Consider the following 25205-nt stretch of genomic DNA (forward strand, 5'->3'; position numbering starts at 1 on the left):
TCTCAGTTGCTGAATCGCTGCCTCTGCACTGCCTCAGTGAACTGCGTGTGCGTCAGACTGTTTTTATTTATTTCTTAAGTGACATGTTTATTGAAAATGGAGGTCATATTATAACAATTTGCCGAGAATTGAAGCTACGTCACTGGTGTCCATTAGCAGCCAAGGTTTGTTTATACAAGATTTCAAAACAAAACTGTTTTATGTCAAACTGATGAATTTATATTTTTATAATAGATAAAACTTATAAATATTCACCTTTAAGTCACTAGGGTTGGTTACCGACCAAACCCTCCATAGGGGCTGTTGGTTAGTAGGTGTAATGTTAAATTAAATATATATTTATTATTAAGTCATAAAAACTAAACTACAGTGAGATGGATTTACGGCACTGTAAGTAAAACGTAGCTTATCGTTTGCAAATATTTCTTTAACCCTTGAAATAGAAACTAGTATCACATTCCAGGTTAAAAATACCCTAATGTTAAAACTAAAATTAACTACCATGCAGATATTGTACAGACATAATCACAGGCTAAGTTAGCCGACCACGAACCATGGCCTAACCTAGTTCTGACAGCCAAGTACCGTATATGCAGATACTCTAAATAAATCAATAGAAATCATAATTGCGTCCAGACAGTCAAACTTTGTTCAGTGTGACGTCAGACGCGGAGAAACAGCAGGCGAAGTTGACTTTACCCACTGTTTTTCCACTTCTGACGTCACATCGAAGAAAGTTCGTTCGTGTGGACGCAGCCTAACAGTACAGGACGCTAATGCATGTACAGGATTCCCAAGAATGGGTCAAGTCAAAAGGTTCAAGGTTGGCTAGCCTAGCCTTATAGTTGACAATATTTAGTCTGCCTGTTAGCCCTGAATCCTAGTTTCTTTACATAATGGATTCATTTATTTGACACGTTATCTCTTCCTCATAGTATTTGTAGTAATTAACCTGTAAGTTTGGTTATCATGGCAGTGAGAACATTTTGATAACTACAGAATTGTGTTGAGTGATTCTCATGAAATATATGTTCAGTAGGCTATAAAGCTTCTTGCAATGCAATGCTACAGTGTTTACTGCTTTAAATGTTATAGAAGTTTTGTTGATTTGAGTGAGTTTACTCAGGTTAGGTTATGTAATGAACTTGTGAGATTAGGGCAAGGTTTGTAGTACAATCATTTCTCAAATTACCACTTTTCTTTGGCTAGGCTGTGCCAATAAATGCACTTCTATCACTTTGAAAGAGTGATATATTCTAAGAGCACAAAATTACTCAAAAGTAGCCAAAGCGCACGTACTGGACAGGCAGCAAAAGAGGTGAACACTCTGAAATGCGAGCAAATATCAACAACCACCAGTCAGCCTGGTGGGCTTAGTACAGTAGTGAAGGTGTGGATTTGAATGCTTAGTGCTGGTCGACGTTTGAATGTCCAGCGCTGACTGCATGAACAAGTCTAAAAATTAGAGGAAGCAAAAGACTGACTATGGTTGTTGGAGATGGAGGTAAGAAAGTCATAGTGCTTCTCCTTCAGTCTCATCAGTCTAAAGTTGTTATAATTTCCATGATTACAACACCAAGTGTTCACTCAAGTTCCATTACAAGTGTTCAGTTAAATCTTCTTAGTATAATTCAAGTGTTACAATTTAGCAAAATACTTATGCAATAATATCCCAACTCTCTGTCTAGCTTAGAATACCCTAGGCCATGAAACCTTTCTTCACAGTGAGGTAGGTCCTATAAAATTCACTAATTTAAGGTAAATGTAATATACCAGACTGTTTGTATCGTTTCTTATTTTATTGCTTTAAAAATCAGTATGAGCTCAGGATAGGCTTAGTAAATTGCAGGGTTTGGTGTATACTATCAAAGACTTAGGGAAGGAGATAGCCTTTTTTTGTCACCCATTTGATTCTGTTAATACCGATGACTATTGTCATACAGGTATTCAAAATGCAATTCATGTGGATCATGCCTACAAAACCAATATATAATTTGCATAGCAAGTTCCTCCATGAAAAAACAGAAGCAGAAAATGATAAATGAATAAAAATAAACAAACATAAATATATACAGCATACATATTTTTGAGTTAACATCAGACAACTAAGGTAACGGTAACGGTGAATTATTGAGCATTACAGCCAGAGCCTCAAAGAGTAATTTCACCTAGGGGTCCAGTTCCTTATCAGCTCCTTCCCCTGCTGGACTGCTCATCCTGTTTTTATCCACTACAATTTTTCCAAACACCTTGCCAAAATGGGTATGCAAGATGAGATTATATTCCACACCTACTCCATGAGAGGATCAGAGAGAAGAGAGCGCATTTGAACTTTTTTAAACTACAGAATATATAGGGAATTAAATTCACAAACCAACCTTTTATATTGCAATGCAGATCAAACTCAACCATTTGTAAAATATATAAGATGCAGGTAGGCATAATATATTACTGTACTTGTTTTAAAAAAACAAAAAGAATAATGAAAAATTAAGCCAAACAGCAGGCAGTAGAAGAGACGCATCTGTCTCAGACTGCGGCCAAAAGGTTAAGTGAATGCGTACCAACTGGATGGCGGGACTTCCTCTCTACCATCAGTAGCCAAGTACCAATAACCACCTTGTTTGTATGCATGTAGGGACAACTACCATTTTCCTTATTTGACCAGTAGCCTGCCATTTATTATGACTACTGTATTCTGACAGCATTTGGGCTTTATTATTACAGTTTGTTTACTTACCAGTCATTTCTATTTCTTTCACATGCTTTCTAAATGTATCTTTTTCTTATGCAGTGGTGTACATGCAATGTATGCCAGAATAATTGCAACCACATGGGTCACAAGGAAAACTGATAAGCCAGTAATTGTCCTCAACCCATAACAGAACTGGAACTTATCTCAAATGAAACATTATGGGCAGTATGAAATGTAAAAAATAGCAGTACACTATCTTAAGGAAAATTATTATTTTAGTATATACACCATTGATATCTATTTCATATGTTAAAGACATAAGGTATGTAAATTGCTGAATTTATGTTAAGTACTTGTCACTTGTATAATTTACCCCATAACCCATTTTCAAATAGACCGTTGCACTGCACTGATTTTCTCATGCATTTTCAGAAGCCTGGTGTACCAGAAATGATCATGGTGTAAACTCTATTCCTGGGGAGTGTGCTGCAGTGTTTACCTTGCGCCGTCTGTTCGAAGTAGTTCTACAACGCTCGTCATCGTCTTGGCATGATTTGTGATCAAGAGTTTGAACATAACCTCGTAGTATACCTAAGCTCCGCTCTGGAATTCATTACAGGTAAGGGTCAACCTGAAAGTGGGTCACTAGTTAAGTCCTTGGTGAATTCCAGCCCTTATCAAAATGATTCGGTAAGTAAGGCCCTTGTTAGTCTTGAAATTAAGTAATCGTCAAAATTTACGTGTCTTATGTAGTACTATATTGACTGTTATCAGTTCTTATATATCTTTGGAAGTGTTACATTTGTAATGTGCATTGGTACTAGGACAGCCATTAACCATTTAAAAGTTAATAATTAGCTTTAACGTGGTTAGTGTTTAAAGCGAGTATTGATAGGCAATTTTAATGGCTTATGTTTTTCATCATGCTCTTCATGTTTTAATGATGACCTATCATAATTTCAGGTGATTACTGAAATAAATTAGGCATACATTGTGTACCTGCAACTTCGCATCTCTAGTTGTCGTAAATTCTTCAGGCCCACAAACAGTTAATGAGAGCCTCTTGAGTTTATTTAGATGTTGTTTACTTGAGGAAAATTTCTCAGTGTATGTTTGTATATACTGGTTAATTATGTTTTGTGTTTCCTTGGTGCCTACTATAGTTTACAAGTATTTTGGTGTGTCTAGCAAAATATTCAGTTCATGATGACCTTGACAGGACAGTAGCAAGTTAGGTAATTAAGAGGCTCTCGAAATTAGGTTGCGCTTGTTTAGCCGTAGCCCACTCCCTTGGTTTGTTTTACTTGAGGTCGTTGCTATTTGGTTTTTTTTTTTCAGGGTAGTAATATATTTTTATCATGTCTGAATTACATCAGCTACTCAGAAAAAGGTTATTCGTAAGAAGGTAACAGATGCTTTTAATAAATCGTGTTCCTAATTCATAAGAAGGTAACAGATGCTTTTAATAAATCGGGTTCCTAATTTGTAAGAAGGTAACAGATGCTTTTAATAAATCGGGTTCCTATGCAGCTTTTACTGCACCTCAGAAAGTATCTAAAAAGGATCTCTAGTTAAGCTATTAAGCTACCAGAAGGATTTGTTTGACTTAGATTCTACAATTCAAAATTTAAAGCTTGAGGATAGTACAGTTCCAGGAACTGATTTAGAAGAGGAATTTTTAGCTTGCCGTGATTACTTGGATAAGATTGAGAAACGTTTACCCTTAATTGAATTCACTCCTACCCATAGTGTCACAGACATTGCTCTTGGTTTACTAAAGCAGCCAGCAGTGCGCCTCCCAAAATTTAGTAGCGATGAAAATGAGGACCTTTGCAGTTTTTGGTAGAATTTGAGGCTACTACTGGTGTTTATATATAAACAAATATCCTGATAGGGATTTGCACATTACTTTCGTTTAAACAGCAAGTTGAAGGTCGTGTTAAAGTTTTGCTGAATTCCCTTGAAGCAGATAGACAGAGTTCCCAGGATGCTAAGTCGCTCTTGATCAAAGCTTTTGCTTCTGAAACTAAATCCAGGTGATGGCCCATTTAATTACTGTATGTTTCGAGGCTAAGGAATTTATGCGAGTCTATTAAGGTTTTGCAAATATCCTTGGATGATTTTTTGACCGATTTTGTATGGTTATGTTTGGATGATGATTTTAGAAAAGAGTTAGTGCAAAAATTACTAACAAGACTTCTCCCTCTATCACGGAAATTTTGGATAACTTTTTCGTAGGTTGTGAGAGGTATGAAAATTCTAGAAGGTTTGGCAGTTAAAGTGCATTCTCTTAGGAATAAAGTTCAACCTAGTTGTTTGAATATTGAATAACGAATTTAGGCCAAAGGCCAAGCACTGGGACCTGTGAGGTCCTTCAGCGCTGAAACGGAAATTGACAGCAAAAGGTCTGAAAGGTGTAACAGGAGGAAAACCTCCCAGTTGCACTATGAATCAACTGTTAGGAGAGGGTGGAAAGTATGATGGAAGAAAGAGAATATGAAAGGAGGTACAGTAAAAGGAACGAAATGGGTTGCAGCTAGGGGCCGAAGGCACGCTGCAAAGCATCTTGAGTAATGCCTACAGTGTACCGCGTGAGGTGCACTGACAGCACTACCCCCTTACAGGGAAACTTAGCTGTTCCATTATGTTCGAAGGTCTATGGTAAGGAAGTTAATCATGTACTATATAAATGTACTGAATTTCCAACCCCGTAGTCCAAAGTAGATAAATTGAAGTATTTCAAATGTTTGAAATGTGCTAGTTTTTGCAGCCCCAGCTAAATGTAAATTTAGGTTGAAACAAAAATATTCTAGATGTTTTGGCTGGTATATTTCTTTTTTGTGTACCAAAGATAATTCTCAAGATTGTAAGAAAAGTGAAGAGACTAGAACAGGCACAGAAACTAATACTAATGGGGTGACATTATTCTCAAATATTGTTAGTGACTGTCCTTACTTTTACTTTTCGTATTGTTGAACAAGAAAGCCTCTTTATAGGGGCATGAAAAGACAGTGGGTCTCAAAGTACTTTTGTGTCACAGAAATTAGCCAATACTTATAACTTTAAGACTGTTAAAAATAATTCATGGGTACAATGGTGATAAAAAATATATTAGTAAAGTAGTTGAGGTTCCCATTAAACTAGGAAACTGTAGGAATTATATTCCGGCCATGGTTATTCCCTGAAATAAGGATAAAGTTGAATTTACCGATGTTCTGCATGGTTTTTTGTGTAAGGGATATTCATTTGCTGATGTGGGTCTTCATTCAGATATCTGTGAAGTCAAGGACGTGGAAATTTTGTTTGGTTCAGATGCTGCTCATTTCATCCCAAGTAAAGATGTCCTGTTTAGAAAGGACAGTATGTCAGTGTATGTAGATTAACCAATTGGCATCTTGCTGGTATGCAATGTTCAAAAATTGATTGATAATATACCTTTCTATTCCGGGTAGTGATGGCATTCCTTGTTCACTTAGCGTAGAGTCTTCTGTTAATGTCCACCCTCTCATGATGAGGTTCATGACCATTTTGTTACTTAAAAAGTAGCTGCAATTTTTCTGTTTTGAATGATAAGGGAAAGCCTATAGAGAATTAACTGCAAAGAAGCCACAAATGAAATATTGGAGCTGGAATGTCCTAAATTCATTAATTATGACCAAACTATTTATGAGGAAGAAACTACAGAACTGAATAAACAATTAGTTGGCTATACTTTTAATAATATATCCAGAGAAGCTGATGGTAGGATTAGAGTTCCTTTACTTTGGAATGGTGAGGTGTTGCACTTCCTCTTAAAATATGAAAATTTAGCAGAGGTAATTTTGAAGTCCAATTTTAGGCAGCTCAAAAATAAAGGTAGTTATTTACATTTACTGTATCAAATAATTAAGAATCAGGTAGCAGATGCTATAATAAAGTCTGCTCATGATCTTGAACAGTATAAAACCATGTACCCAGATTATGCCTTCCTTCCCCACATAGGAATTTTTAAGCCTGAAAGGGAGACCACTACGTGTTGGGTGGTCCTCTTATCCAGTTTGAGAGAGGACGAAAATAAGAAACTAAGCCTCTCTCACAAGCAATGTGTGCATCCAAGTCCCACATTGAACCAAAAGCTGTCCTCTGCTTTTCGTCGTGTATTTTCAGTCAGAAATTGCTTACGTTTGACTTGAAAAACAGCATTCAATATGCTTTCATTTTAAGTGAATCTGATCAGTCAAAGCTGCTGTTTCTGTGGCTTTGTTTCTTTGGCATAGGAATGTCAGAGCTGGTGACTTTTCCGTTGTCGCTTATCGCAATGTTCGGCTGAGTTTTGGGTTGCGTTGTAGCCCATTTTTGTTAATGGTTTCTATACATTTTATTGTTTAAAGAAGAAAAGGGTAAAGATTTGGCAAGTTAAAACAGTTAATGTACACCTTGATTTACATGGATAACGGTGCAATTACATTTGAAACTGCACAGTCTTTAGAATGGACTTACAAAGAGCTGCCTCGAATATTTGCTCCTTACAAGTTCGGGGTCCAACAGATAATCACTAATGATACTTGCAAAGAAAGATAGATGAAGTCGTGAAAACTCAGACCGCTGAAACTACTAAGTTATTTGGTCTGACATGGGACAGAATGAGAGATGAAATATTTAACAAGGCCTGTTTGTCTTGATGGCAAGGCAATGACTAAATGTGCTGTTTTGGGTAGAATTGCGTCACAGTTTGATAAATATGGCGTTAACATACCTGTTTTAAACAGGAGCGGTTTGTTTATGCACAGGCTTCAGTGCAATAAAAGCCTAGGTTGGCATGCATTGTTGCCATAAGAGCTTCAAGGTGAATGGTGTAATATATGCAGACAGGCTAATGATTCTCCTCCCATTAAGATAGGTAGGTATGTCAGACCAAGGGATGATAGTTATAGGATTATGGCTTGTATTGATGCTAGTCGTGACTTAAATGGCACAGTAATTTTTTTGCAGCACATTGAATCAGGTAAGGTTAGTTTTGTTGAAGCTAAGAACCTTATAGTTAACACTCAGTTGAAGAATAAGTCAATTCCGTCATTAGAGTTAAATGCCATTGTGTTGGGTGTTGAAACAATTATGGAACTGCATAGAGATCTCTCAGGACCTTCATGCATTAAACCTGTCAATATTATGGAAATGGTTCTCTATGTTGATTCTCTTTGTGCACTGCACTGGCTTAATGCTTCATCTCAGAAATTAGAGAAAATGCAAAAGTGTTCAACTTCAGTACAGTATTGAATAGATTTGGGAATATTCAAGTTTCGTCAACAATTTCCTATAAGGTTTTGTTTCATTTCAGGAAAGGACAATCCGGCCGACTGTGTTACTAGGTGCCTGTCTCATAAGCAGTTGCCTGAAACTAATTTTCTCGTCGGTCCTGATATGAAGTCGGATGACTTTCGTTGTGGAGAACAGGCCGTGTCATTATTCCAAATCCTGTGACAGTTGCAGACTCAGAGTGCCTTTCCAGTTCTCGTACACTTTCAGAACTCCTGAATATGTTATTGATCCCTGCAAATATTCCAGCTTTCGTCACTTGATTTTGATTTATCACAGAATACTCTGGCATAAGAAACTGGAAGTCTTAGGTAAGTGTATATTATAAAACCTCATCTGACACTAACCCTAATCTCTTTGCTGAAGCAAGTAAAAGAGTTTTTTCAACTAAGCACCATTTTAATCTGAAGGCCATTCCTAACATCATTACTCAGCTGAATATTTTCATGGATGAAAACAGCATTCTTAGGGTTAAAGACAAATTTAGGGAATGGTTTGGTACTAATGATGGTCTCCCTCTTTTACTGCCAAGAGACAGTATTTTGACAAAGCTAATTATTTTGGATGCTTATGTCAGTGTTTCATTCTGGATGTTATTCAGTTCTAGCTGAAATTCACCATCAATTCCACATCCCCAAGGCATTTTTCAACAATCAGAAACATTCTAGATGTTATTCAGTTCTAGCTGAAATTCACCATCAATTTCATATCCCAAGGCATTGTTCAACAATCAAAAAAGTATTGAAACAATGTGTGCATTGTAGGCGTTTTAATAATAGAATTTTCAAGCTCAGTCAGACTTCATATAGGGAATTCAAGTCTAATCTATCATCCAAGCCATTTGCAAAGGTGTTTATTGATCATAGGGGTCCTTTCAATGTCAGGAAGAATAATGAAACTCAAAAGTATGGTTCTTATGCATTGCTTGTACTTTGAATAAGGCTGTGAATCTTAAAATCTGCAATGATCTTAGTGTAGTGAAGGAATTTCTGCACTCCTTTCAGCTGCATTGTTTTGATTATGGAATCCTTGAGTTATGTATTAGTGATATGGGAACATAAATTATAGCTGGGGCTAATTTGATGCAGAACCTTTTAATTGATCATGCAACTCAGTTACATTTTGAAGAGAATATTGTCCGTCCTATCCAGTTTCAGCTCTACTTTCAAGGATACAGTAAGCTTGGATCTCTTGTTGAAGTTTGTCAAACTGGGCAAGAAATTGTTGTGTGGGAATATAAAAAAAACCTTGTTTTAGCCTATTAAGACTGAATTTATTGTTTATCACACTGTTCACCTTGTTAAAAGGTGACCAATAGCCTTTAGGAAATCATTTAGAGAAGGAGATTTAGACTGTACCTGAACCATTACACCCAAAAAGTTGGTTAAGGGCTATGAACTGACTTCTCTCAATCTTATTCCAGAATTACAGGGTATAACTGATCAGGATCCTGACTGGCAACCTTGCGTAAATCCCCAACAGGCCAAAGATGAGTATATGAAATTAAGGAAAGCTAGAAATAATCTTGTATCCAATGATCATTCCCAGTTTCTTGGTACAGTACACTTATTAACCAAACTGTTCCTGTTACACAAGGGTGTATTAAAATTGGTGATACTGCCTTACTAAAAGAGGTACACACAAAACCTAACAATTATCCTGTGAGTTTGGTAAAAGAATTGTAATTTAACAGTAACAGTGAGGTAACAGGAGCGTTGATACTAAAGGGTGCTTCCAGAGAAGTCGTTAAATATTACACCACTGATTCCTTTTCTGGAAAGATCAGATGATCAAGAAAAATCAGGGACTGAGGATGATTCATCTCGACTTTTAGATAAGGCTGCTCTCCGTGTAAAAAGACAGGCTGCTATAGCTAGTGAGCAGAAAACACAAGAGATTTTTCTAATATGCAATTTTTATTTTAAAGAAAAAATTGCATTGCTGGTGGTGGACTAAAGGAAAATTATTTTATTATCTGCAGCATTAATATATCCATTTTATGTGTTAAAGACATAAGATATGTAAATTGCTGAATTTATATCAAGTACTTGTCACTTGTATAATTACCCCATAACCCATTTTCAAGTAGACCCTCGTACCTGTTACCCGTAGTTTAACTGACAAAAATGTTTACTCTGGTAAGACAGTGTGGCAGCAGGAGTTTTTAATCCTTCTTTCTACCAATAGGACCTGGAAGGAACTGATTTTCTCATGCATTTTTAGAAGCCTGATGTACCAGCAATGGTTGTGGTGTAAACCTTATTCCTGGGGAGCGTGCTGCAGTGTTTACCTTGCGCTGTCTGTTCGAAGTAGTTCTACAACACTCGTCATCCATCATCTTCATCTTGGCATGAGTCGTGATCAAGAGTCTGAACATAACGTCTTAGTATACCTCAGCACCGCTCTGGAATTCATCACAGGTAAGGGTCAACCTGGTTACTGGTTTAAGCCCTTGGTAAATTCCAGCCCTTATTGAAATGATTCTTTAAGTAAGGCCCTTGCTAGTCTTGAAATTTAGTAATCATTGAAATTTACGTCTTATGTCTTGGAATATAGTAACTCTGTTGACTCTGTTATCAGTTCTTATATATCTTTGGAATTGTTACATTTGTAATGTGTATTGGTGCTAAGACAGCCATCAACTATTAAAAAGTTAATAATTCATCTTTAACGTGATTAGTTTGATGTTTAAAGCGAGTATTGATAGGCAATTTTAAAGGCTTATGTTTTCATTACGCTTTTTGTGCTTTAATGATGACCTATCATAATTTCAGGCAATTACCGAACTCAGAAAGCCTTGAGTTTATTTAGATGTTAATGTTTACTTGAGGGAAATTTCTCAGTGTATGTTTGTATATACTGGTTAATTACGTTTTCTGTGCTTCCTTGGTGCCTACTATAGTTTGCAAGTTTTTTGGTGTCGAGTAAAATATTTAGTTCATTATCATACAGGAAAGTGGGCTCAATGAAAAATAAACTTTTTTCTCAACTTTACTAAAACAAAAATAAAACCTCTCCGATGGTTGTTTAGAAAAATAATTGCTGTACAAAAATGTAGCCCAGCAGGCTCTTTCAAACACAACAATAAAAATATTTACATAAAATAGAAAACTTAAAAACAATAATACTTCTGATACTTTAGATAAAAACAACTATCACACCACAGTTTTTAGGACACTTCTGTCTAATAAAAGCACACACGCATCACTGTTTTGGAGTGCCTGTGTCTGACAAATGCACTTTTACTACTGTCCCATTAGCGTACAGGACAACGAGTCTTTCATCTTCCAGACTGGCACTACACAAACTAACCTCACGGCAAAGTGGTTCCTCACGTTTGCTGAAACAATGAAAAGAAATATATAAAGTTAAGGTAGGAGAAATGCTAAAAATTATCTATGTACAAATAAACATAAGCTTAACATAGGCTAAAAATGACAAATTTTTAAAGTAATTTGTATTTTTCTTAATATACAAACCTGAGGTCTTTACATATGGGATTTATTTTCAGCATGAGCTGGAGCCATTCGTTTAACTTAAAACAAGGTGGATATTGGTAGGCCCAAGACTTGAATCATGGATGCTAACGTCGTCCCCTAGTCGTCAACAGCACCTGAAGTTCCTAGGAGATCACTTGTCCAAGTACTGACTAGCCCCAATATTTCTAACCATGGATGCGAAAGACGACTCCTAGACGTCAACAGCATCTGGTGTTCCCAGACCCAATTGTTGCTGAACTTCGCTGACCAGACGAGAAGCAATATTTTCAATGGTATGGTCAATGGCTGTTATGCCCACAGTCTGTAAAGACACAGCCAAATAGGTAACAGCTTCAGTGTGTCAAGATTGAAGGACTCATCCAACCGTCTTCCTAGATCAAACAGTTCTTCGAAAAGTCTAGATATCAAGACCAATTGTCACGAACACCGACCCTAGCGACCGAACTTCTCTCTCATTCATCCATCATCCTGGAATGTGTCTGGTTGACCGCTGTGCTGAGTGAGCTACTGGAGACCCAAGCACCCACACCATCAACTGAGCTGATAGGACACTAGCCACCCCCTCTCGTTGACTAAGGAACTACCATGGTACCGTTCCTTAACAACACTACAGAATACCTATCCCCGGATCCTGACGCTTTGTGAGCTAGGAAGATTCAGGTTATTGAGGTGCAAATTAGGTCAGGTTAGGCTAGGTTGAGTTATGAATCCAACCTAGCCCCTTGAAGAGCAAGTGACTACCTTCCGGTTGATGCCATGAGGCACAAAGTTCCAGGAAAATGAAGTTCAGGTTTGGCTAGAATTAGTTAGGCTGGGCTAGGTTAGGTTAAGTACCCAACCTAACATAACCTAATGAAGTGTAGGTGACTGCCTTCTGGTTGATGCTTGAGGCACTTAGTAGCTCCAGAGTGGAAGTAACAACACTCGAAGGAGATTTGTCATCTAACCTTTAGGCCAAGTCCTGTCTCACCTCTCTGAGAGAGGATGGGAAGGAATGGGGAGATCTTGTCGACGACCAGAACCCCCTCAATCTGCATGACGGGAATGGAGGAGAAACTGCCTATGAAGAACCGGCCTCCCCGGTTGTGACAGGTGATCAAGTAGGACTTGCAACTGCTGAGCTGGTTGCCCCTGCCGAGACAAGGACAACCTTGCTACTGTATCTATTAGCCTTACAGATACTATTCTTGCTTTGGTGAGAGATCAGACTTTTCTCTGGAACATGTAACCCTCAGGCTGCGACCAAAACCTAGTCGAAGCCAAGGTGAAGAGTCAAATGAAAAATTTGTGGAGAGGTCAGAAGAATGCAACAGAGTTAGGCATGGAGCCGTCCACTCTGAAGAGGTATGAAGTCTCCCTGGAAATGAAGCAGAGGAACTTGCAGAAGGATTGATGGGTAACTATTGGGAAACAGTCGGCCCTCAACCCAACGATGTAAATGAAGTCTGACTCCTTAATGATTGCATTCACGGAGCTGTTGTTTCTATCTTGAACCTAAGCTGTTGAAATGGGTTGGGCATGAAAAGATCTATGACTGATTTCTAAATACCTGTCACCTTCTCTATGAGAGAGGAACGGTTGTACAAATCGGGAACCAGGTTGTACAATTAACTGCCACAACATATTCATACAGTATAACCTTTAACTTCCCCACAGTGGAAGAAACTTCAAACAAGCTGGAACGAACTTGTAGACCAGATGGTTAATGGGAAGTGGTAGGAACTCAGGAAGAAGTTGATCTCCTACCGAAGGACTTCTACTACCCAGGATCTAGTCACCGTAAAATAATCCTTAAGTCTAACTGCCCTCCCCACCAGAGGCAGCATGTGGCGAGGAAAGCAGTCTTAGCATCTTACTTACTCCTTCTTCTTAACCTTACTTCACTCTCAAGAAAAGGAAGGAGTTGAAAGGGAAGCCTACCATGTTTCTGTGATCCAAAGGGAACGAAGAAATCATTGGCACCTTTCAAATCTATTGCAAAACTTGGTTGAACGATGGCCACTGGCTAAGACTGATTCCAGAACTTATCGTTCTGAGGGCGACTTGAAAAAGGAGAGGACCGATCGATCCTAGCTCTGACATTTCTACCTGGCACACTCTTGGTTCCCTGTATACCTTGTAAATGGATTGGTAGTCACAAGTCTCAATCACTTGATACATGGACTTCGGATGACTCCAGCTGACATTACGACTAAGTCACTGAGAGAGGACGAGGGAAAACCAGAAAGGGAGGAGCAGAATATATTCGAGCCGATCCGAAGAACAAACAATCGACAGTAGATGAGGGCCACGGATGATCTGTGGGAAGAGGAGACAACATTGTACAGATGCCAAAGGATGATCGTATCACGTGGTTGTGAAAAAAGCTGAGCCCCAGCCATGGGTCATCCCTCATACGTTGGGAACAGACTCAGCCAGGAGAGGAAGGCCAAAGCTGCCCCTTAGACACGATGTCGGAAACGATCTCGATCAGACGAGGTCGGCCAAAGCTGTCCTCAGACATGACGTTGTCTCCTGTAGGGCCACTGGTTATCTTCTCATGGCCGTGGCTTATGTCTTCATTCTATGATAACACCAAGGTTAAGCAGGAACAATTAGACCTTAACATATGGAAATACTTTCCCATATGTAAAACCAACTATTTGTATACGTGTAGGAACAACCAAGTTGAGTAGGAACAAATAAAACTAAAATTCCTGTCCTACCTGTATAATATTGGTTGAAATGCCCGTGGATGAACACAGTCTTGAAAGGCTGTCATTCATTTAACAATGGTCGTAAGGGTCTGGAAGAACAATCCAGTTCATTCAGACATGGTCATTACTGGAAACAGATGTTGACTGCTCTAGGAAATTGCTGTCCAAGTCCCCTAAGATGAACATGGTTTCACTCAGACATGATTGCAAACTCATGGATGGATGTGAGCAGGGAAAGACATGCCCACTATTCACACAAACATGGAAGGCTGTTGTGTTCCACACATTCAAGGAGGTCCCACCAGTGACCCTCATGGGAGCACTGTCAATGCCATTCGCCCAACCGTAGAGGTAATCGCCCATGGAAGGGCAATATCCTCTCTAAACCTCCACATGAACGTGGATGGGGGGCGGCCCCGGACATGCCCTGCCATGGCAATGTCTTCGAGCGGGAATGTGAAGGAATGAAGAAACATCATACTTGACACTCAAACAGGCTAAGCAGAAGAAACTCCAAGTCTATGTCCCTAGACAGGGGATGGAAGAAAACAGTGAAAACAAACTGTGTTGTATCTCAGTTGTGCAACAATTGTAGACAGCAGTGCAAGCATCCGCACAAACGTGCAACGTCTGCACGGACGTGCATTTTCATCCTGCAGAGTGAATCTTGGCTAGAGACAATCGAAAAATTGCAGTAACGTCAAGGAAAAAGTCACAACCGTGCATCATTGTGAGAAGGCTACATCTGCCTAACCCAGGCCTCTCTCTTCCCTGTGCAAAGTGAAGGAAAAAACTAGGTTGTGCAACATTGCACGGCTGTGAATTCTTCCTTTCTTGGAGAGCGCATCTTCAGCTTAGACATCCAGAAACTGCGGTGGCATCACTGAAAACAGCATCCAGGAACTGTTCTCAAAGGAATAAGCAGGGAAGAGAAGTCTTAGTACGTTAGGAACTACTCTGGCACTGAAGAAGCGCTCGTCCGTGTCCCAAAGGACAACGGAAGGAAGGGGAAAGATAACAATCTGGGTGGAAGCAGCACTAACAGCAGACGCATGGTGAGGGAGGTACATCCGGGGAAGATGGCCATGGCCTACAGCGAAGACAAGGAGAAAGCTCGACTTCTGCAAATCCAGCGTCAAAGGAGAAGGCCCAATTTCTGCAAATTCATCGTTGAAGGAGAAGGCTCGACTTCTTCAAATCCAACGTCGAAAGCCGGAGGGGAAGAAGTAGCACTTGAAGCGATGACCCACAACAACAGAGCACACACAGCCGAACCGAAACAACTGGCTGAATGCAGCTTGTTGGCTGCAGCTCCAATGGTGAGTCATCTTCCTCCAGTCACAATGTATTCTTCCACCCAACATCTCTAGAAGGATAAGAAAGAAGAGGGAGAAACTGCTAAACATCATATGACAACAAAAAGAGCGAGGGAGGCAAAGGAACTTCATCAAGGGAAGTTTCCCAGGACTTCTCATCCTTCAAAACAGGAACGAGAGGAGGAGAGGGAGCATAGAAACAACTGAGGTTGAGAAGACGTCTAAAAATAGAATACTTGGTGGCGAGGGACAGGCCTCTCTCCTTGGTAGAAAAAAGATATAACAGAACAAACACCAAGGCTAAGACCAAGCTGGCGCTGAATAATCCTGATGGGTTCCGGCGTTTGGTCTTCAAGACCTAAATTTCATAATCAATCAAGACCAAGCTGGGTTTGCGTTATATCAAAAAGGCGAAACCAAGTTAGAGGGGAAATTAAAGAGAAAGGTTCATAGGCTAAAACAAGTACTACATACCATAAATGTGTAGGAATAACACTGCAGCAAGAAGGAGCAAAAATAACAAAATATAACTTGTTTACTGGTAAATATTTACATATTACTTTGATCTCAAGCACTTTCAGGTCCTAACTGTAACCCTTTTTCAAGAGATGAGGTAGTCAGGCTGGTTCAAGGCCCAGCAATCTTCTGGAACTCCTTCTCCCTGTGCTGTCATTTATATGATGGCTGTCCTGGTTTCCATGCTCTTGAGAGTTGTTAATCTCCTCCTGTCGGTTTGATATCCTGATCTGATGGTCAGTGGTATTAATCCTTGTGGTATGTGAGTAGCCACCATCGGTCTGTTGGGCAGGAGACCTAACCTCCAGGTCAGAAGGGTATTTACCTCAGAAGATCCCATAAGCCGATCTTTAATATTAAAAGAAGCTAAGATCGACCCTTCTGACCTGGAGGTTAGGTCTCCTGCCCAACAGACCGATGGTGACTACTCACATACCACAAGGATTAATACCACTGACCATCAGATCAGGATATCAAACCGACAGGAGGAGATTAACAACTCTCAAGAGAATGGAAACCAGGACAGCCATCATATAAATGACAGCACAGGGAGAAGGAGTTCCAGAAGATTGCTGGGCCTTCAACCAGCCTGACTACCTCATCTCTTGAAAAAGGATCACAGTTAGGACCTGAAAGTGCTCGAGATCAAAGTAATATGTAAATATTTACCAGTAAACAAGTTATGCACAAGAATCTTGTGGGTTTCTCTTTCCATCTTCAGAAGAAAACTGAAAGAAGTTTTTGTTTGGTTCAAAATATAACTTGTTGCATTATTTCAATACAGGCAATATATCTCAAAACAAAAATTATCTTCAAAAACAAAAAGAGTAATAAAGAATTAAGCCAAACGGCAGGCAGTAGAAGAGACGCGTCTGTCTCAGACACAGCCAATAAGTAAAGTGGATGCATACCATCTGGATGGGAGGGATTCTTCCCCTTCCATCGGTGGCCAACTACCAATATCCACCTTGATTTAAGCTAAACAGCCAACTCCAACTCGCGCTGAAAGTAAATCCCTTATGTAAAGACCTAGGGTTTGTATACATGAAGGAACAATTGAGTAATTTACTTGGATTGCTGCCTGCAGGCAGCTGCAAGACTTCCTTTAGTCTCTGCCCATGTAACTGCCCAACTTTTCAGACTTCATCCATTGTAATTTCTAACCCAATTTACTAAAAATTCTTTGGACCATCCCTTAGGCTGCGTCCACGTGATCGAGCTTTGTTCGACGAACTTTGTCCGGTGTGACGCAGAAGCAGGCAAAGTTCTGACTTTGCCCGCTGTTTGTCCGCTTCCGACGTCACATCGGACAAAGTTCGTCGAACAAAGCTCGATCGTGTGGACGCAGCCTAAGGGATGGCCCAAAGAATTTTTAGTAAATTGGGTTAGTAAGTATAGGCTACAGCTGTATCCAAGATTTATGCATGGATATCATAAAGAGATCTTCCACAGATGAGTGAAATGTACCCATGTATTGGGGGCACCTGGCAGTACTCTTAGTAGCCTTGTCAAAGTACCTTAGTAATTCTGCTGGAAATCTATGAAAATCTGGATATCATTCTAATAAAAACAAAGAGCATAAGCTCAGTTTCTCAAAACATGAAGTTTTTAACATGACAAACTGAAAATATGGCCAAACTTTTATTCAATGCAACAAATTAAGATCAGAATAAGTACTTCTAAAATGCAGTCATAAATTTTAGTAAAAATTAGAATTGAACAAAGTAAGAAATGGAAATTAACCTTAGATGATTATGCAATCCCTTTATAAGCATACATTTCAATAGAAGATTTCAAATGAAATATAGATAAAATAAATTTTTTAAATTCTAGTAACAGTGTAATGCCATATAAGAATTTCAATGGTTAATTGAAGGAATGCTTAAAATATCACACACGGTCATGTCATTCTAACAATGAGAGAGAAAGACTTGTATTAAATGGTATGTACTGTCTTGACACTAATTATCTTGGCATTTTTCTAGAAATTTCAAAATATTTGGAGATCCCTCTCTTTAAAAAAAAAAATCTGGAGAAATCCACGTTTCCAATCATGCGGCAACACTGACTGAAAGCCAACTGATTATTATTTTAAATAAATATACAAAGGGCAAATAAATCAGGTGGTTGATTAGTTTCAAGCGAGGCAAATAAATTAGTCCGTAAATCACTACAAGTACTTCCCTCTCTGTTTGATCTGCAGAAGTGGATGGAAAAGTTGGCAATCTTGAGCTCATGTCTACTGAACTGAGATAAATTAGATTATGCAAATGCAATTTTTCTACTACATTTAAGTTCTGAATGGTTTGTATGAAATGTTCCTTAACTTATGATTTGCAAAAAAAGTTATTCAAGGCATTTATGTCTCAAATTATATCTAAAACTGTTGACCTATATGGTGATTTCCCTTCTAAACTCCTACATGCACAGAACAGTCCATATCTTTTGGAGATTTCAATTATTTATGAAGGGTTCAGGACCTTACAGCGACCTAAATGAAAAATGCAAGGATGCCCACAATATCATAAGTGCTAAGAACATGCAAATGTTTTGGCACAATACACAAAAATATCCAAGTGCAATTTCCTCTATCTATTCTCTACCCATTATCTTATTACTACCAATTATTAATCGTTTTCATTGTGCAGGAACAAGCAAACTGGCAATGAACTCAGAAAGTAAAAAATGTGTGGCATAGAATGCCTGAGCATTAAAATGGATAGTATCACGTAAGTAGTTAAATTCGAGTCACTAGTCTGGTCGAAAAGCTTGTGATAATCTTCAGTAGAAGTTTGCTATACAAAATCGTTATCATATACAGCACACTGTAGAGGGTACTGAAGGTTCCTTGCAGTGTTACAGCATTCTTAAGTCGCACTGCTTTCTTTATCTCATTTTTTAACCATTCCATTCGATCTCTTCCCATATAGCATCCAACATCTCCATCTTGGTTTATCTATAATATTCACCCCATGTTAAGAGCAAACCTTTCAAACCAGACACAACAGTTGAAAACTGTGATAAATAGTCTGGTTAATCACCTTGGAATTGTTCCTATAAGATAAAATGCAGTGTAACCTTGTATTTGACTTCCTACATATCAAAAACTCCAAATTTTAGATTTGCAGTCATTCACCTCAGGGCCATCTTTTCTCATTACTGGCCCCAACAGATGTATGCAAATACAAAGTACTGTACCCTGGTTACAGCTTCATGACTGTACATGACATCCCCAGAGTTGGGACTTGCCATCTCAACCCTCTTTAATATTACCATCATTTTTCACAGTACAAATACAGTCATGACAAATAATGCTACCGAAATAAGTTTTGGAAACTTGTAACACTTACCTCAAAGCCTTTTCCAAAGTCCAGCCATAAAAAGATTCACTGTGACCATTCATAGGATTGACAGCGACCAGGTGGGTTTCATTTGCCTCCTCATCGTGACTCAGCACAAATAACAAATCCTGAAATTGGTAATGAAATTAGCACATGCAACTTAGTACTTGATAAAATCCCTTGTCCTAGACAGTCTCTTGAGAGGAAATCAGTTACATCTCACTAAGAAATTCAGCTCGGTAGGTTGGTTAAACAATTCAACAAACCACTGTATAATGCTTAGCACTCATTCAAAACCAAACACAAAGAAGTTTGAATTCTCAGTTTAAAGAAAGCCGACTAATGCAGAATTATATGTTCATTATTATTTCTATTAGAATTCAGATAAAGAAAAATATCATTGTTAACTTGGCTGTCAGGGCTCTTAAAATTTGTGACCCACAGTATTTAGATGAAATTTCCCATATTCGAAATACTTTTATTAAGCTGAGTTACCCTGCCCATTTTATTGAAGATGCTTTGTCTAAAGCTTAAAAACAGTTTTACAACCCTTCACACAAGTAGATTGATCACAGCAAGAGATACATAATGCTTCCATATCATGAGAAGTTAAAATCAACAGTTCAGTTAATCAATGGCACAGGTAATGTTAAAGTAGCCTTCACATATGAAAATTCAATCAAATCAAAATTCACTAAGAATAATAGCCGCATAAAATGCAAGCTCTGTAATTTATTTTATGCTCACAACAGTGCTATTGCTGAACATTGTTGGGAGAATAATCATGTCATGGATTGGGAGGGAGCTAAAACTATGTATAGAAGTAGTCAAGTAGGCCACAGAAGAGTAGTGGTGGGGGCTTTGATAAATATTTGCAATACATTAGAGGGCAATAAAGCCTTTACAAAGGACAGACATACAGATAGGCTAGTCTGTCATTCCATAAATGTAAATTTAAAGCAGTTTCTCAAGGCCCCTGATACTGTCTCTCCGTCATCTCTCCCTGCACAGGTTGTCGAAGTGGCAGTTGTCGCAGAAACAACAGGCACCAATGCTGAAAGTCGTTCACCACCCACAAATCGCCTAGTCACTTGTAACGAGCACTATACAATCGAGAGACAGCCGTTAAGAAGATCACAACCTCTGGCTCACAGATATGGGGAAACAACTACTGTATTACATAACCGCCATTTCTTAATTTATGCCGAAAGATTGTTCAATGGTTTCCTGGTGTTACAAAAAAAGCTCCCTATTTTTTAACCTTTTTTGTATCTTGAAAAATACAGTCGCTCATATACATTATTGTGGCTTTTTACTTATTAATTCAACAATAATATCCTGCAATGGTACAAAATTTTTGCAACTAACGTAGAGATCTGAAAAGTATCAAAATCCTTTAAGAAACTTACAACACTATGAGACTGATCTCAATTAAATGCATTCTGCTTTATTATTTTCACGATAAATATTTCAAAACTTAGAAATATGAAGTTTCATATAATTCAATGCCTAATCTGTTTGCAGTAAAAAATTCTTTACAGTACTTCTGCAGAAACACTGAAATTAATTCATTTTATCTCTTTCTTGGATTCTACAACAAGTCGCAACACCTTAACTAGTTTCTAAGCAACAGATAAGACTGATGACCATAATCAAAATATAATAAGGCATGAAAACTTTAACTTGACAGAGTTTACACGACAAAAATGTGATACAGCTGGCTTTGGTTGTACAGCTGGGATACACTACATTATGCCTAATCGTAAAGGGAAATACGTTACATCAACTGTAACTACAAATGGGAAAAGTTGTATGAATTTAATCTGAATGCATAGTGGTTATCCTATGAATAAATTAACTTATCCTATGAATAAATTAACAAGTCTTTTGAGCCAAGAGCAACTGATTATCTTCTAATTACATACAGTTTCAAATATATCACGCATCTCCAAAAATTCTTCATTAGGAGTATTTTATAATTAAAAGCACTGGGGATAAAGTATGGTTATGTTCCAAATTGTCTAAACCAATCCTATGACGTTGTGGCAACTTTTCACTCTTCTATACCCCCTCTTCAATTTCCTATTGAATGTGATGAAGCTACAGTTCATTATTATTGTCAAGAGCAATCAGCTACAATGAAAACAAGATGGAAGACTACTGAGGTTAGAGATTGATTCAACCTGGGAGGAAAGACTGAGAGGTAGTTCCTTTGGAAGACAACAAACGCAGAGGTTAGGAACATGGAGACGATGGCAGCAGAAGTGAAGTGGGCAAAGTACATTTGACAAAAACCAAAATTGTCATCCAGGGGGCACATCACTTCTTCCCCTTTAAATGTCACTCAAAGCTTAACAGCCTCATGAAGTGTTAATGCCGTTCTAACATTCGTAATGGTGTAAACACCTACCTCCAGCAGGAAGTTTAAAGCATCCTAAAACTGAGAGAACGCCATGAAGACTTCATGTCCTAACTTTAAGACCTTCTACCTCTTCTTCCTTGGACTCTTCACACCCCGCTGCATGCTTCAACTCCAGCTCCGTATGCCAAACAGCATTCAGGACTGAAGGCATCACCAATGACAGCACTGATGACATCAACTGCACCCATAATGCTCAAGTTCCTTTATTATACTTGACTGTCTTATCAAGGCTAGCATCCAAAAACTGGACCACCAAAACCTTCATCTTAAGCTGCTGATAGTAAACCTTGAATGTTGTGATTATCCCTTGGGCTACGTGAGAAATGTGGTGTTGGGAGAGAAAAAAAATACCACCTCAATGTCCAAATGTTGCTCAAAAGCAAACATCAGATTGCTTCTTAAAATCTATATACCATCCCAGACTTGCAACCAATATAATCTGGGCCTCTAACTTAATCCTTATCATCAGCAAACAAGAAGGCCTTTCTCATTACCATCTAGAAAGTTAACTTTGCTTGACCCTAGTTCACTTTAAGAACTGAAATGAACAGGAGCTCCTCCATCTCCTCAATCAATGTCAAATGTCCTGTGATCCTCTTGACATAAACAGACTTATTCAAACAAGCCACAACAATTGCATCCTTTGAAGGACTTTCAATATTGTGGTCAACTGGGGGAAGCCAGGTGCTTTGGTGATCTTACAGGCAATTTGTCCATCATTATCAAGATGGACAATGCCAAGTATGAGCTCATGAACCAACTTACAAGCTTCACCACATACATATTTTTACTGCCTTCACATTACTTCAAAAACATGATTAGTACTATTACAGTATTCTTGCTCATGTCTGAAGGTAATTAATCAGAATTCACTTGGAGATTCACACCATAATCAATGGTCCAAAATATGCAAATACAATGTTTAATATGGTAACGAAAGATATTTCAATATAACAGGGCAGATAATGTCTTCCTAGGTTTCTGAATGTACATTAACGCCAAGCTCAGGATTACCCAAGCGGCATCCATGCTCAAGACATGTAAAAAATGTTCTGCACAACAATTCAGCACCTATTACACTGTTGCTTCTGCAGTCTAATAAGCATGGGGTGTTGAAAAATGCCATTGGTTGAACAGGAATTCAACATTATCTAAATGTTTAAAATTAGTCCTCAACTAATACTGCTTGGCTTAAAAGTGTTGCCAAGTCAACAATGGTCCCTGGTGATGAAAAACTATATTATAATAAGATGAATTTCTATTCTTACCTTTATAGCCCATGCCCACGAGACTGGAGAAAGGTTCCACTCAATCTGATGAACAACTCTGTTCTCTGCAACATTGTACAGGTACAGCTGATTCATTAATGTGCAAATTGCGTAGCCTTGAAGTTCTGGAAAACAATCACAAAATTAATTTCTTCGGTGAATAACTCACTGATGTTAATCATTCATACAGGAAAAACTAAACTATTTTCTATTGCAGTAAAACATTACACTACAGTAATGTGACAGCTCTTGGAAATGCAATTTCTGGTAGCCACCACTGCAATCACAATGAAAATAACTCAAACTTCGAAAATGGTGGAACCAAACTGTATCCTAAACGACCAAATATCTGGTAGCTAATAATATACTGAGTACCACATTAAAGTACCTTACAATACATGAGCAACTATGTATAAGAAATAGGTTCTTATATATAGTTTTAAGAACCTATTTGTCAGACACTTTAAATCAATTCCAAATGCCCAACATGACACCTATTCAGTGTAGATAACAATGAGCTGGTCACAAAACTTTACACTGAACAGGTCTATCCCTGAAGACTGCTGTCAGTAATCTCATTTCCTCAAAGAACAATATATACCATCATTTTCACCCTCTAAATTTTAGTCCGAAGTACTTTGTTCTACTTAAAAATTATTATTTTCCCTTGACAACAGTAGGTGGCATTGACTAACTCCCATTAAAGTGTTTTTAGACAATTATTTAAGATTTAATAGTAAATACTTTAATCTGTGCAAGTACAATTTACAAAAATGAAGCTTTTTTAATGCAATTATGTAACTCAATCGTAACATAACTTACTCTGCATTATCTAGACCAAAAAAGTTCAAATCAGCCCCTCTCTTAGTGTTCCTATATTCAATCTTTTAATTTTTCAAAAGGCTGACAGAGCAAGTAACTGACAGCCCTTAAAGGAAATAACACAAATCAAGAAAAAATAAAAGACAAGGGGGCAAAAAGCCTTACCATTAACGAAGTAGATGTTTTTCCTAAAAGAGAGCGTGCTAGAATGTTGAAGACAACAGAATGATTAATTGAGTACCTCATACACAGAATGCAAGAACAAGTCATGGAACCAAGACCTTATAAAATGAATTATTAGGATACCTACCTACTGCTAAAGTTAGCTTACATCTTTGTGCCAGCAGGTGCGATTGGCATTTTAAAAAAAATTCAAATTACATTTGGCTAACCTGTTTCTGTAGTCACCTGTTTTCCCAGCAGGTGGTGTTGGAATGTAAAAAATTGAGTCAGAATTCTTCTTGACCACCCACTAACATGCGGGGAGGCTGGGTGGGTTTCCACTTTAACAGTAAGTATCCAAATAATAAATTTTACCATGAAAATTATTATTATTTGGAATGAATTTTACCTGCTGTTAAAGTTAGCTGACTACCACATTGAATAAGGACGGTGGATTAGCGCAGCCAGAGAAGCAACGTTCAGCCAAGAGAACTAAAAGCTTATTTAATGGGGAGAAAAAGGTTCTCAACATTCCTGCCTGTTGTGCAATCCTCACTGGCAAGTGCTGTAGCCAGACGTTGAAACCACAACAGGGTGTGAGGCCCTCGAGACTTGTCAGAGGATCCTTACAAGGAAAAAAGGACTCTATTTCGTAGAATACAAGTGACTCCTGTGCCTGAATCGAAAGCCCATAACCGACAGTCCAAAACTAAAGACACTATCACCTTCCTATATAAAGGTATGCTCCTATACGCCAATGTGTACCTTCATGCTCCCAAAATTCAAAAACGGGATTTCATAACAATTAACGAAAAGATAGAAAGCAAGGTTACAATCATATTTGGTTCAAGCGAAAGAGTCCTCATTGCAAGGAAAGGACTAAGGGCTTTATACCTCATTTACAAAACTCAGTTACGAGCACACTACTGCCTGTTCGTGTTAGGAGCCGAGCTATGAAACACTAGACAGTTTCCTAGCTTGCTCTTACAACTGTTCAACCATTCCCAAAGGTTCTACTTCCGTGATAACACACCTTACCATAACCCATGTTAACTTATTCGCTTTAACAGGAACCGAGGTAGAAGTAAACTAAAGGACGCCAGTTAACGGATTCGTCTTCAGCAAAAGGAAGTGAAAATGGAACCATGTGAGCTATGCACCGCTTAAATACC

General features: G+C 38.4%; 1 protein-coding gene and 1 long non-coding RNA gene across 4 annotated transcripts in view; one reads left to right on the forward strand and one right to left on the reverse strand.

The window, feature by feature from the left end:
- Positions 1-20872, forward strand: LOC136830335 (uncharacterized). Of its 2 annotated transcripts, none has more exons than XR_010850634.1 (5): positions 1-164; positions 3128-3314; positions 8013-8301; positions 9414-10410; positions 20371-20872. It is a non-coding gene; the product is annotated as an uncharacterized lncRNA (long non-coding RNA). The 2 variants fall into 2 exon arrangements; XR_010850635.1 differs by having other exon boundaries at positions 10214-10410.
- The window catches only part of LOC136830334 (uncharacterized), a 24560-nt gene continuing 10362 nt past the window's right edge, over positions 11008-25205 (reverse strand). The window contains exons 6-8 of one of the 2 annotated variants that reach the window (XM_067089774.1): positions 23050-23174; positions 19369-19487; positions 11008-11330 (exon numbers count right to left, since the gene is read on the reverse strand). In XM_067089774.1, coding sequence (XP_066945875.1) covers positions 11195-11330; positions 19369-19487; positions 23050-23174 — 380 coding nt within the window. In that variant the 3' untranslated portion in view covers positions 11008-11194. Of the gene's footprint in view, positions 11331-19368; positions 19488-23049; positions 23175-23196; positions 24075-25205 lie in introns of those variants that run through there. The other variant, XM_067089775.1, reaches the window with a different exon arrangement.

This window comes from Macrobrachium rosenbergii, chromosome 46 (assembly GCF_040412425.1).
Source record: "Macrobrachium rosenbergii isolate ZJJX-2024 chromosome 46, ASM4041242v1, whole genome shotgun sequence".
Classification (NCBI taxonomy): Eukaryota; Metazoa; Arthropoda; class Malacostraca; order Decapoda; family Palaemonidae; genus Macrobrachium; species Macrobrachium rosenbergii.